General features: G+C 38.8%; 1 protein-coding gene and 1 pseudogene across 7 annotated transcripts in view; both read right to left on the minus strand.

Moving 5' to 3' along the window:
- The window catches only part of SPTAN1 (spectrin alpha, non-erythrocytic 1), a 61,747-nt gene that overhangs the window by 29,725 nt on the left and 18,322 nt on the right, over nt 1–13,700 (minus strand). For all 7 annotated transcript variants that reach the window (XM_027869320.1, XM_027869319.1, XM_027869318.1 and 4 more), the window contains 17 exons: nt 12,872–13,005; nt 12,525–12,669; nt 12,289–12,443; nt 11,223–11,358; nt 10,115–10,216; nt 8,909–9,046; nt 8,299–8,409; nt 7,231–7,308; nt 6,948–7,103; nt 6,531–6,735; nt 5,581–5,762; nt 4,929–5,172; nt 4,501–4,623; nt 3,605–3,822; nt 3,011–3,103; nt 2,281–2,415; nt 1,196–1,344 (listed from right to left, as the gene is read on the minus strand). In XM_027869320.1, the coding sequence (XP_027725121.1) occupies nt 1,196–1,344; nt 2,281–2,415; nt 3,011–3,103; nt 3,605–3,822; nt 4,501–4,623; nt 4,929–5,172; nt 5,581–5,762; nt 6,531–6,735; nt 6,948–7,103; nt 7,231–7,308; nt 8,299–8,409; nt 8,909–9,046; nt 10,115–10,216; nt 11,223–11,358; nt 12,289–12,443; nt 12,525–12,669; nt 12,872–13,005 (2,504 nt within the window). The remainder of the gene's footprint in view (nt 1–1,195; nt 1,345–2,280; nt 2,416–3,010; nt 3,104–3,604; nt 3,823–4,500; nt 4,624–4,928; nt 5,173–5,580; nt 5,763–6,530; nt 6,736–6,947; nt 7,104–7,230; nt 7,309–8,298; nt 8,410–8,908; nt 9,047–10,114; nt 10,217–11,222; nt 11,359–12,288; nt 12,444–12,524; nt 12,670–12,871; nt 13,006–13,700) is intronic.
- LOC114048733 lies at nt 2,673–2,766 on the minus strand (annotated as a pseudogene).

The raw sequence follows: 13,700 nt of genomic DNA on the forward strand, positions 1-13,700 counted from the left end.
TTAGTAGGTCAGAATATCTCAGATCTCTAAACCTGAAGACAACATTCTTTAGACATACACCATGGCTTCAAAGTTATGGAGGGAACAGGAGCAGATAGATATTTCTTGGAGTCAAACCCTACGTTCAGAACTGGCTTCCTTTGGAAATGATGAGTATCTTACTAATGGCTAATAAATTCCCTTTGGTATGATAGGCAAGATGGTTTAAATACAATGCCAGGTTTAGCTTGTACTATTTACAAAGGAAATCATGACCTCCCCACAATCATCAATAATTCTTTATGAAATAGTAAAAATAACTTATATTACAAACTACAAAGTGCTTTATAAAAATCCTTTCTTCCTAACTACTAGCAAAGTTGAACAAATATCATTTAACCCAATGTTACAAATATGCAAGCTGAGGCTCAGAGAATCTGATTTGTCCACCCCCACCCCCAGCTATAAAAGTGTGAATGCCAAGACTTGAATCTAGGTCTTCTGATTCAGTGTGTTGCCATTTTGAATATGTCAAGATTGCTTCTCTAGAAAACAGGAGGAACTTCTGAAGTCACTGAGTAAACAATCAGCTCTATTCCCCCCCCCCCCCCCCCCCCCCCCGAGAAGATTAACCACTGTGAGGCCAGCTCAGATACTTCAAATCTAAGTAGACAGGCAGGAAAACTTCTAAGCTGATAAGTCCATTAGTGGAATTAATTGTGCCATAATACAGCCTAACAAAGGGATTTAGGAAAAAGTGCTACTCTTCACAAAACAAATTACAGTGAAAAACTGTAAGCCCCATTAGAGAATCCGTGTGTTTGAGCAAGGCTTGAACAGTGGAACAGGGTGTGGGGGCAGGGAAGCCTATCCTGAAAACCAATTTCAGAGAGTATCCAACACCAGATGGAAAGATTAAGAAGGTTGTAATTTCAAAAAGGAAGGTTGCCTAGGAAAAGGAGAACGCCATGAAAGTTGGGGGGGGGGGGGGCAGGAATGGAAAATTAGCCAGGAAATCTGGTTAAAACTGGGGATATTCAAATGTTACAGGTGATTCTAAGAAAAGCACCAACAGTAAGGAAGTATCCTTGAGTAAAGATGTACACTAGGACACTATTCAACTCCAGAGAAGACAAAATCATGGTCTAAGCCTGTGCGGTGCTAACCACACCCGCTAATATGCTTTGACTTTGGGTCTTATCTGCAATGTTCTTACTGGTTGTCAATCTGTTCCTGTCTCAGTGAGATACTGCCCTGTTCCTCCAGTAAGTTCTCTCGTGATGCTGACTGGGCTGGGTCCAATTTCTTTACATAGGCAGCAGGTACAAAACCTTGGCGGTCATTCACTTCCACTTTCCACCAGTCCTGGAGGGAAAGAGAAGGGCACTTGAATCTGAAGTCCAAGGTTGCTCCTCAAAAGAAGCTGAGAATTTAGTGAAGTTTTTATATGTATATATGAAGATGCCATACTACTCCTAAAAGCAGTCCTATTGTATGCCACTTATAAATAATCATCTGATAAATTATAACATTCTGTACTCTAATTTTAATTATTGTTGCAATGCTACACTAGGGATTATCAGAAAAAAAAAAAAGGGTTATTAGTTACTGCTAAGGACATAGAAACTTTCTCTGTTCAAGCCACTGAAGAGCCAACCCCACTAGTATTATGGTATTAGTTTTGGGTTAAATTAATGTCAGCCTAAAAAAAAGAACAGTATTTCTTTCTAAAATGCCATCTATGTCTGAGCAGAAGTGAAGACTAGGAAGTAAGGAGCTTCTTACCAAGAGAACAATGAGTAGGACTGTGAAGGGTGGTGGTGGGGGACCTAGTGATGTTACTAATCTAAGAAAAGCATGAGCAAGGTAAGAATTATAGCTGTCTTCAAATATTTCCAGGGGAAGCCCTCCATAAGCCCACCTGGACCAACTGGTAGAAATGAAACACAAGTCACTTTCAGTGTAATTTAAGAATTTTCTAACTAGAAGTGTCCAAAAAATGTCAAAGGCTGCATCAACAGAGGTGTTCAAGCACACGCTAGATAACAATCTCTTCAGGTCATCAGAAAGCACATTTTCTCTACTGCTTGAGACACTGAAGTAAACAACTTCCAAGTTCTCTTCTAATGCTAACATTTTATTATTCTAAATTGAAGCTGAGACTTTCAACTACTAGGGCAATTAATTACAGGAGGACAAGGTTCAGGGGGGTAAGTACAACTGTGAAAATTGATAAATTACTGCAGTGCTGATTTAACAACAACAAAAAAAAAAGGATCACTATCCTCTAATGTGCTTTACCTTGTTTGTGCTGTTCAGTAGTGTGAGGATATCTCCCTTTTTCATAGTGACCTCTCGAGGACTCTTTTCTTGATAGTCATATAGGGCCAAGACTAGCTCCTTCCCAGTTTCATCATCTGTGGGAGCAACTTGTTGCTAAAACACCAAGAAGAAATTAAAACATTTAGTAGTTAAAAATCAACTCTTAGAGAGTATCATCTAGATGCTAAATGAAAGAGAATATCAACTTAATACTACGTTTACTGCTTTTATTCATTTAAAGTTTCTACTCCAGATACATTGAAATTAAGACTCAAGTATACATATACATATATATTTTATTTTGCAAGCGATAACTTTAATTTATTAATGCAATAACAAATATAGCAAAATATGCCTAGCCAATGTATGTTAAAAATATGGAATGCTTCACAATTGGGTGTCATCCTTGCCATGCCAATCTCTGTATCATTCCAATTTTAGTTTACATGATGCTGAAGTGAATACTTCAGTTTCCTATGTCATTTAAAGTTAAATCTCTCATACTATAGTAAACTGCACACCTCCTCCACCAGAGATTTAAAGAGCTCAAGCTTCATTCATTCTGATCATCAGTCAACAAACATTTACTGAGTGCCTACTATGTGACAGGCACACATTCGGTTTGTTTTTGAAATACTTATTAATAGTACTCAGAGGGGCACATTGAATGAAGAGAAAATAAAGGATCTGTTATATCAGATGTCTTTACCCGGCATGATTGAGCTTGCTCCCGCAAAGCCTGTATACTGCTTCCATAGGCACTCAGATCTGACATCAAAGCTTCATGTTTCTTCAGAAGAGCCTGAAACCAAAATCAAATATATCAAAAACATGAGCACGAAGTCTGTGGCTGCATTATCAGTACACTCAACCTCAAGCTTTATCAAATCGCTTGTTATTTTATAAAGTAAGAAGAAAATACTGGGTATTTAATGTTATACAAAGTGAAACTCACGGATCACATTGTCACCTAACCTTATTCTCTGTATCCATCCTAATGACTCCTGACACACTCAAATATGAAAGCCAAAATTCTACCTCCTACCATGAAATACCACCTAATGAGAACACCTAAAAGAAGTTAACAGCAGCCTTTAATGTTGCTGCAGTTTTGTGACTCCCATCATCTACAGCAGAAGGACATACAAAGTGAGGTACAGATGTACACAGTCTCAATTTGGGGGAAAAAAAGGGCAACTATCTCCACATTTTCTGTAACTGGTTATTCTAACCAAATGGTTTATGTTAGTCTGTCAAATGCCTTTGACTGATCAACTCCTTCCACTTTCTGAGAAGGCCTTACCTCAGCAGAGTCCTCATCTTTCCCATAGTCTGTACTGCCCACAATAGGTTCTTTCTCTCTCATCCAAGATTCGGCTTCATTGGCATCAGCGAAATACTGCTGAGCCTGTAAGGAATCTTCTAAATCCTGCCGACGCTGGGAAGCTTTTGCTTTTAGAGACTCCCACTTCTGATTTAATTCATTTAGCTTGGCCTTCACATCCTCAGCAGCAAAATGGCCTGAGGTATGAATTGATGGGGGCGGGGGAAGGAGAAAAGAAAAGGGTATCAATAAAGGAGAGGATGAACAAAAAACTTGCCTACAGCACTTATCAGTACATTATGCTGAACCACAGTTACTCTGCCTTCTGTAAATAACACAGAAACAACTCTGGAATCCCAAGATCTAAATGAGCTGCAGTTCAATCAGAACTTGAAACCTCATTTCCTTGACTATAAAACTAGGGCATTCGGGCCATATCCCGACTTGAAGGCAGTACAGAGAGTTCTGTCAAGATCACTGTAAGTTGATGAACAGAGAGAACCCACAACAAGCAAAATACCATCTGCCCTTGCGCACGACAGACATGAAGAATTCAGAGAAATATGACAAGGTTTGTAGTGATAAGAGTGAAGAAATCACAGTGGAACAACACCACCACATTTCATCAACGTGGAAAGAAAGTCATCCACCACAGTTAATAAAACCCTGGTCAAATACAATGGCCAATGTTAGGACTACACTGTCTTTACAACAGATTCTTAAGTTCTGCTAACAATACAGAAACTTTTTTTTGGTGGGGAGGGAGGAGGGCATTGTTTGCTGGGAAATTTCTGCCATGTCAAAACAAAAATTTTGAAGTAGGAGAAAACTTCTGCTTGTGAATTCCAAAAATGATTATAATATGTCAAACTCACCTTCCTCTACCATGGCATTTCCTTTCTGTGTAACAGCTTTGATACGGGGCTCATGACCAGCAATCTCGGCTTGGAGGGCCTGGTGCTTCTTTAGGAGGTTCTGGACCCCAATTAAATCCTTGCCTGAACAAAGAAATCAATTCCTTCATCCAAGCCTTTAATAAAACAAAGTCAAAGCTAAACGGTTTCCCTAGGAATCACATTATTTAATTTAAACATCAAATGCCTACTATGGGCAAAGAAGCCATCATCACAGCTGAAATTTAAGTAAACTTTGACCCATGCATTTTAAGACACAAAACCATGAAATAGCAACAACTGATATTTACATAGCACTTTAAAGTTTCAAAGAAAATAATTTACATATCATCTTATTTGAATAGCAGAACTCATTAAACTTGCTTTACATATTACAGAGACGGCCTGACCTCTGTTAGTGGAAGCAGCGATGGGCTCTTTTTCCCGGATCCATGTTTCTTCATCCTCAACATCCCGGAAGAGCTGCTGTAAGCGCAAGGAGTCAGCTAGCTTCTGCTTTCGGGCAACCATAGGATCCTTCAGAGCTTCATATCTAGCTACAAGGGCCTCTTGCTTCTTCTTGATGTTGTCAGCATCAAAGTGACCAGCATCCTGAAACTGTCGGGCCTGTATAGTGATGCCATCAATTCGATCCTGGGATGAAGCAAAAGAAAGAAAACTGATGATTAAGACGGTCTCCATTGTCTACCTTCTATTATCACTTCAGGCATTCTGAGCCTACACAATTGCTTTATTTCTGGGCTAACCAGAAACCAACGCCAGGTTTTGGCAAATTTAGTTAAGTCTCATCACGGCAACATCCAGGAGGACATTAGTTTCGTGAGGGCAGGAACTATTTCCTTTGTCTTTATAGTCCCAATATCTATGTAACTCTCACTTGACCTTAACAGGGGCTTAATAAACATTTGATAATTGAATGGACTCTCCCCTTTGAACTGCATGGCATCTCATGACCAGAGATTCTAGTGTCGGAGCATTTTTGTACATTCCCAAATTACGGTGCTTAAAAATGCCCAATATCCGGAAAAACAGACTCTCTACCTGGTGGGCTGCAACATCTGCCTCTAGCAGGGCATGCTTCTTCTGAAGGTTCTGAACATTAGTAAGATCTTTCCCATAATCATCAGAGGCCAAATGACCTTCTACTTCATAAAGCCACAATTCGATATCTTCCACATTACGGTTAAATTGCTGTTGCTGGTTAGCTTCACGAAGTTTTATTCCTATTTAGAGAGACGGGTCTGAGATTCAGAGAGAATTTCTACATGCTAATACTGATTGTCACTTTTTATGTCAATACTTGCTCTGAAGAGGCCATGTGATGCTAGTATAGAAACTGGGATCAGAAACCCATTTTATATTCTTTTCTTGTGATTCAATAACGAGAGAGAAGGTTACTACCTTTCATGTACTTCTCTATGATGGCAACACCAATCTCTGTTGTATCCCTATCTTTTAAAGGATGGGAAGATGAATCACATATTTTTTTAAAAGGATTATGAGCAACATGAGAAAAACATAATAAGAAACATGAATTATAATTGAATGCTCAATTGAGTGTTCATTTTTATTCTCAGCCATGGAGTGTCTATCTCTATCAGATAAATGAAATTGTCGTCGCCATCCCCTTCTCAACCAGGGTTGAACAGTTTATTAACCATTTTCTCTAATCTTTATCCAATAGTAGGAAACATCTATCTCATCTACCATGTTCAATTATATTTACTAAATAAGCCTGGCATCTGAATCTATTCCCAATAACTCTCTCACAGAATCGTTAAACCCAATACTGAAATTATCTTCAAATCTACTCTTCCTTAGGCATAACTTTCCCCAGCATAAATGTTTTGCTCACAATAAATTCAACATAACTGATCAACATATTGAAAAAAATCTGACTTCACATGCAATGTCTTAAGCCAAGAGAGCTCAATTACCTACGGACTCCTGTTCTGAAGAACCCACCAATACTGGAAATGAAATATTCTTACCCTTCAATTCTGTGGCTTCCAGCAGTTTCTTCCATAAACTGATTACCTCATTCATACGAGTAGCCACCTCATCTTTGGCATAATGATTAACATCAATCAGCTTTTGCCCAGCTTTCTCCAAGGCATCAATTCGACTCTGATTAGCTGACAGCTCAGCCTCAAAAGCCTGATGCTTCTGAACTTTTCCCTGCAAGTTGGATGGATCCTGGGGGAAATGGCAGACAAAGATTTCTAACTGCAATTTTAATGGGAAATTCATCCAACACACTTTCACGTTCACAGTGTCTGACCTATAGTCAACAGTCTTAAATTAGAAGGCACCTATATTCCTTCTAAGAAACCTCCATTTCCTAACATAATTTACAGTTATAGCCTTACATCTATCTCTCCTAGCAGTAATAGTAACTTGCATATTACCTTGTAAGCTTCATCTGTTGCAGTTTTCATCTTCTCATTCACCCAACTCTTGAGTTCATCAGAATCTCTGAAAAACTGCTGTAGGTGGAAGGAATCAGCCAGCTGCGCCCGGCGGTACATAGCCCGCTCATGAAGAGCATTGCGTCGGCTCAATAACTGAAAGATAAGGATTATTTGTGAATCCCTGGTTCTTGGCTCCCAGTGTAAATTTTGTGTAGGAGACCTTCTTTCTATCTCTTAGATGGTCGGCTGTTTCCTGATTACAAAGGACTTGGAAACTTACTGCATCTCTACGTGTAGCCACATCTTCCATCGCATAGTGGTTATTTTGGATTAGCTTGGTTGCAAACTCATCCAGTGCCTAGAAACACAGAATCGTTCATGAATAAGGATACCGTTTTCCTCAAGTTGAGCTCGCTTTGCACTAGGTCTGCAGAGATTCACAGGACTAGATTACACTCCATTTTAAAATTCATGCAGAGGCAGCAAGGTGGTGCAATGAATAGTGTGTTGGAGTTGCAGTCATGAAGATCTGAATTCAAATCCTGCTTCAGCTATTTACTTAGTTGTATGCATAATCCTGTGTAAAGGACCATAAGGACCATCTTTGTAAGTTTCAGTTTCCTCATCTGTAAAATGTGGATAATAAGAGCACCAGGATTGCGGTGTAGATCAAATGAGATAATACTGGTAAAGCACTATGCAAACCTTTCAGTGCCATAGAAATGTGAGCTATTATATCCTATGTCAAGGTTACACTTGTGCTTAGGATTACCATGGCAAATCTGTTCTCTCGGTTTTGAACCTCTGGCTGGTTTTCTCATCAAATGTTTGACCGGTGTCAAACTTGGGCTGCATATTGACTTAGAAACCACAAAATAACATTATCTCTGTCGCATTGTATTTTTATTTCTTTTGTTTAAAATTTCTCAATTATATTTTTGTCTGTGGTTGCACTACAGAGTTCTGCTGACCCCGAGTTTGATGCCTGTCTTCAGAGACTCTTGACCTCTTTCTCAGTTCAGCAGGAAGCTGCAGAGTAGCCAAACCTTGGCTCCACACAAGTCAAACAAGGTTATGAGACTACCAATGTCTACTTGCTTATCTTTCAGCAAAAGATCAATTCCAAATTTAGAGTCAGACACACCAAGCTGGCCTTGTGTCATCTAACTCAACACGTTATTGAGGATCCTTATTTCAGATGTTTTGAAAAGATTCTGGATATCAATGGAAAATAACAAAGCACTTTTCACACAACTACCTTGTGTAGGAATCCCTTAGAAAATGATAAATCTTGTAGAATATTCTTGAGATCATTATAAAGGGACTAGAGTTAAGGAAAATATCTTACTGTAATTTTTTCTTCCTGAGCACTGAGGGATTTCTCAAAGTCTTCGTGCTTCTTGAGAAGAGCTTCTACACTGTCCAGAGAATCTCCCAGGTCTTCATTTAACAGAAATGCCTTTGGAAAGAAAATAGAGGGTTTGGGATGATGCTTTCACTTCTGAAAATTAAACGGCAAAAACTACTTTAGGCCGAGAGGGAAAATGACAAGTAACAGTCTATGTATGCCAGTCTCCAAAGAAAACTCGGGCAACACTCTCAGATACAACAAAGGATAAAATCAACTCAGTCCTAAACTCTTCATGCTGTTGTTGTCTTTCTGTTGAACATATATATTTTCCAATGACTGTTCTTCCTCAATAAAATGAATAATAATAATTTTAAAAGACTATTATACACAGGAAGTTTCTTCTAAGGACAGCCCAGATGCACTGCTGGTTGAGAGAAAAACGCTAATACATTTAAGAACACTGACTCAGTACTTTTACTTGTTGAGTTAGACTTTATCTCCTACGGTACAAGATTCACTCATAAAGGAGAGAAACAAGATTTTTCTTCCATTAAGCAAGAGCATCAGAACTTTCTATTTCCCTAAGAAATTCTCATTCAAATTCTACCTCTTGTTTGCTCATCCAATTGTCTACTTGTTCAGTGTCTCTGTAAAAGAGCTGCAGATCCATGCACTGTTCATACTGCTGCCTTCGAAGTTCCCAAAGTTCCAGAAGGGCAGCTCTTTCATCAGAAAGGATGGTCAGCTAAAGGTGAGAAAAGACAAACACAGAGATTATCGTAACTTTAGCTATATTAACTAGACAGTCACACAACTAAGTGACAAATTTAGAGCCTGTGAATTCTGTTACAAGAATGTTGACCTTTCCAGAGCCTAGTTTTCTTACCTGCAAAATCCTAATTTTTTTTTTTGGTGGGGCAGGGGGGAAGAGGAGGTTAGACAATGGGGTTAAGTGACTTGCCCAGGGTCACACAACTAGTAAGTGTCAAGTGTCTGAGGCCAGATTTGAACTCAGGACCTCCTGACTTCAGGGCTGGTGCTCTATCCACTGTGCCACCTAGCTGCCCCAAAACCCTCATTTATTATGGTGACTGGCTTTAAAAAAAAAAAAAAAAAAAAGACACACAGCAAAAACTATATAAATATTAAATAACCAACAAGACCAAAATATCAGTGTTTATGCTAATTAAAAGAGGAAAGCCCTACTCCTTTATTTTTCTTCTAGGGTTAATTCAATGATACACTAGTGTTAAGTTTATCTAACAGAAAACTGTTTAAATGACATCTACCTAAAGAATGAAACATATAACGAATAAAATAAAGGTTTTAATCTAAATATCAACTTAAAAATTTTAGTTTCTTACCCATTACTAAATGGTATATATCTTCTGTTAATTTATGGTAAAGGCCTAATAATTTTGATCACTCCTTAATTTTCATGCTTATAACTTAAAATGCAAAGAAAGTTATACATTTGGGTTTGGCCAATGTAGAAATGTTTTACTGGAATATGCGTGTTTATGATGAGGATTTTCGTCTTTTTTTTTGGTTGGGGGGGCATTATAAATTATAAAGATTATAAATATATATAATAAACTTATTTTTAAAAAAACTGTATCTCGTAAGATTTTCTCACATACTAATGAGATCTAAAGGCTGGATAAAAGCCTGATATATATGTATATATAGATATAGATCTATAAAATTGAGGGGACTGTGTAAAAGGAAATAACTGTTCTAATAGGCTAGAACACAGGAGCAATAGTTAGCTCTTAGATTCAGAAAATTTTCCATCCTCTACAATCTTGCTTACCTTTTCTCTCACTTCATCAGAAGCATAATGACCAGCAGCAAGAAGAGCCTGTCCTGATTCATCAGCAGATTTAAAACTATCTTCATGAGCATCAATTTCACCCTGTGGGAGGGAAAAAAGCATGTAACTCAAACTCTGCACTTTGCAAAAGTGGAAAACAAAAGCTCCACCTCTTTATTTCCAATGGTCTTTTGGAGTACAAGTCAGACTATCACATGGAATTAGAAATTAAACCAAATATTATGATAGGTTTCTCAATAATCAATAGCAAAACTTCTTGATGATTTTTAGAAGTCTGAAATAATAGCTCAGATAACTGAATCTCATTAGCCTTTCTGAGCAAAGAATTTCTTCAAAAAAGAAAAAATGGGGGCGGTGGTGGTGGTTACCAAAAAGTTTAAGAGGGGGAGAAGTTGAGAAAAACAGTATTCACTGAAAGCTTTTGTTCAAGAACACTCCCCTCGGAGAAACAAAAATGTGCAAATTTAGCACCCAATAGGCACGTAATAAAAAAGACCAAGACTGCAGTAGTATAAGATCTTTGAAAATGTCCCTAAAATATGTAAAGTATGTAGGATCACAGATTAAGGGTTGGAAAGGACCTTACAAGCAATCCAGTCCAACCCCCTCATTTTTACAGAGGAGGCTCAGAAATCTTAAGTACTGCCCAACGTCCTAAAGGGACTAAGTGTTCAGGGTAGGATTTGAACCGAGGTCCTCTGTCTCCGAATTCAGTGTTCTTTCCATTGTTTTTTTGATTTATACATATCAAACAAAGGAATTTGGAGTTTAAAACGAATCATTTCTGTTAATCCCCTGCACCAGAGAGTATATATCACAGTAGGAATCAAAACATCATCCTGTCAATCTTGCCAGAACTCATCTCTTGGCCTTTACAGGCTCTTGTTAACCTCTTGATATTTAACTCAAGGTCACTGCAATCTACTAAAAGTAGCTGATAACCCTTAGTAGCAAAATAGATCAAGATCATATACTCTAGGAATTACATGTAAACCAGGTCTTGTCCTACACAGCAGCCGGGAAGTGATCCTGATGAGATCCTGTGTCGCAGGATGTGTGTGTTTTCAGAAGACCCTCCCACAGTTACCTTGTGTTCCTGGTGCCTGTCAAGGAGAGCTTCAGCCCCAGCTACATCATTGGCGAGTTCATCTGCATTTATGAGAGCCTTCATCTCAGTCACCCAGCTGGTGAGATCTCGGAAGTCTGCAAGGAAGCGCTGAAGTCTTTGAAAAATCAGAAAGAAACAGTGAGTTTTCTTCACCCAAAAGATGGAAAATCCCGCCCTCAGGTCCCAACTTGGAAAAAATGCAGGGCTATCCCTGAACTAGGATGATACCTTTCTATTTCATGCTATTAATGTAATAAAGGACTGAAAGGGTTTTAAAGGCAAACAAATGGTTTTAAAATAACAATTTCAAAAATTATTTCAATGTAAATCAAAACAATTCTTAAGTTTTACCACACTCCTAGCAAATTGGCAAAGGTGACAGAAGATGAGAATAGCCAGTGTTAAAAGGGCTGTGTAAAGACAAACACACTAATGTATTGTTGGTGGAACTGTGACTGGTCTCCAACCACTCTGGAAAATAATCCAGAATTACGTGAAGAGAATTACTGAAACGTTCATACCCTTTGACTTACATTCTATTGAGAGGTATATACCTCAAGGAGATTACTGACAAAAATGGGAACTGGGTGAACAAATTATGGCACATGAATATTATGCAGCATTACTATGCAGTAATAAATAATGAACACAATGAATACATAAGCATGGAAAGACTTAAATGAACTGATGTAAAGTGAAGTAAGCAGAGCCAGGAATAGAATATACAAAATGACTACCTAAATGTAAATGTGAAGAAGAACCATAAAACCGAAATTGAACGTTGCAAAATTATAAAGAATAAGCTTAGCCTCACAGAAGAAAAAAGAGATGACATATCCCCTACTCTCTGGCAGAGATCAGAGTTCCCAGTTGTGTAATATTACATAACCTGTTAGATATTTTCCCCATGTTTTCATTGGTTTCTCTGAATGTCTTCTCTTCTTTGTCTTTTAAGAAGAATTATTTGTTATAATGGCTCTTTGTGATGAGAGAAGGGGAGGGATACTGGGAGAAATAGAAGTGAGGTAACAATGTTTTTCCCTACCTATAAGAATCATTGAGACGTGCATGTCTCTCAGCTGCCAGAGTGCGGATCTGCTCCCAATTTGTAATCAGTTCCTCTCGCTTAGCTTGGATCTGAGTAGCGCTCAGAGGGTGGGACTGCTGCAGACGGTCTGCCTCAGCACCCAAAGCTTTGACCTACAAACACATGAACTCTAAGTACCATCCTCTAGACCACTCTTTACTGGAATGAATCAATCAGTTTCCTGTCAAACCCACCTTGTCTTCTAGGGCAGCAAGATCTCTTTCTAGCCCCTCGTGTTTCCGGAGTAAAGCCTGTACGCTGGCCAGGTCTCGGCCAAAATCATCAGAGGCCATTAACTGCTCCTTCTCCTTAATCCAGCTGATAGTTTCATCTACATCCCTAAAAGATACACATACCAGTTTATTCACAGGAATTCAGGCACACCAAGGAGCAGGAGCCCTAGTATTTTTGTATGACTGGTTAATCTCCACACTTATCAAGTCTTTCTCTTGTATTACATAGATAGGCCTGTGTCTCATCTGCTCTGCTGCTTGTTACTAATCATAACACCCCCACTCCTCTCTCTCTCTCAGGCCTGTACCTGTTAAAACGCTGAACTTCAGCAGCTCCAAAGAGCTTCCCCTGCCTTTGGAGGGCCAGGCCCTTCAGTCGCTGCCAGGCCGCATTCACTTCATCCTGCTTGGTCTTGATCAGGTCTTCTTCTGGGTGCTGCTCCTAAAAGAAATAAGATGGAACAGAGGGGACATGAATGGATAACTTCTGACTTGTCCAGTTACAGCAAACCACTTTGGGGTTGTAATGGCATCTCTTGAAAGCATAATTCCCTGTTAAGAAATATGTATCTTGGGGCAGCTAGGTGGCGCAGCAGATATAGCTCCAGCCTTGGAGTCAGGAGGACCTGAGTTCAAATCCAACCTCAGACACTTGACACTTACTAGCTGTGTGACCCTGGGCAAGTTACCAAAATTTAAAAAAAAACAAAAAAAAAACAAAAAAAAAACCACACCAAAAAATGTATCTTATGACAATTTATTACATGGTTTGAAATTAATTGCTTATGTGAACCTCAATTATTTTTTTTTGGTAATTAAGATCAATGATCCTGAGGGGAATGAATTCAACTAGAGTTTCCTAAGCACTTCCTATCTGCCAAGTACTGCTAGGTGACTGCTATACAAAGATAAAATTTAAACAATTTCTGACCTCAAAGGTGTCACATTCTACTGGGAAGAAACAATATGAACACGGCTAAGTAAACACAAAACAGATATGAATATAAACGGGAATGGGGGAAGAAACTAGTCACTAAGGGGATCGGGCTGGACCTTGGATCAGAGCAGTGCAGCACTAGAGCTAAAGGCTACAGGGAACTAGGGATTCTGGGAGAGTGAGACGAGAAGTGAATGTGT

This window comes from Vombatus ursinus, unplaced genomic scaffold (genome assembly GCF_900497805.2).
Source record: "Vombatus ursinus unplaced genomic scaffold, bare-nosed wombat genome assembly UNPS02014793.1, whole genome shotgun sequence".
In the NCBI taxonomy this organism is placed as follows: domain Eukaryota; kingdom Metazoa; phylum Chordata; class Mammalia; order Diprotodontia; family Vombatidae; genus Vombatus; species Vombatus ursinus.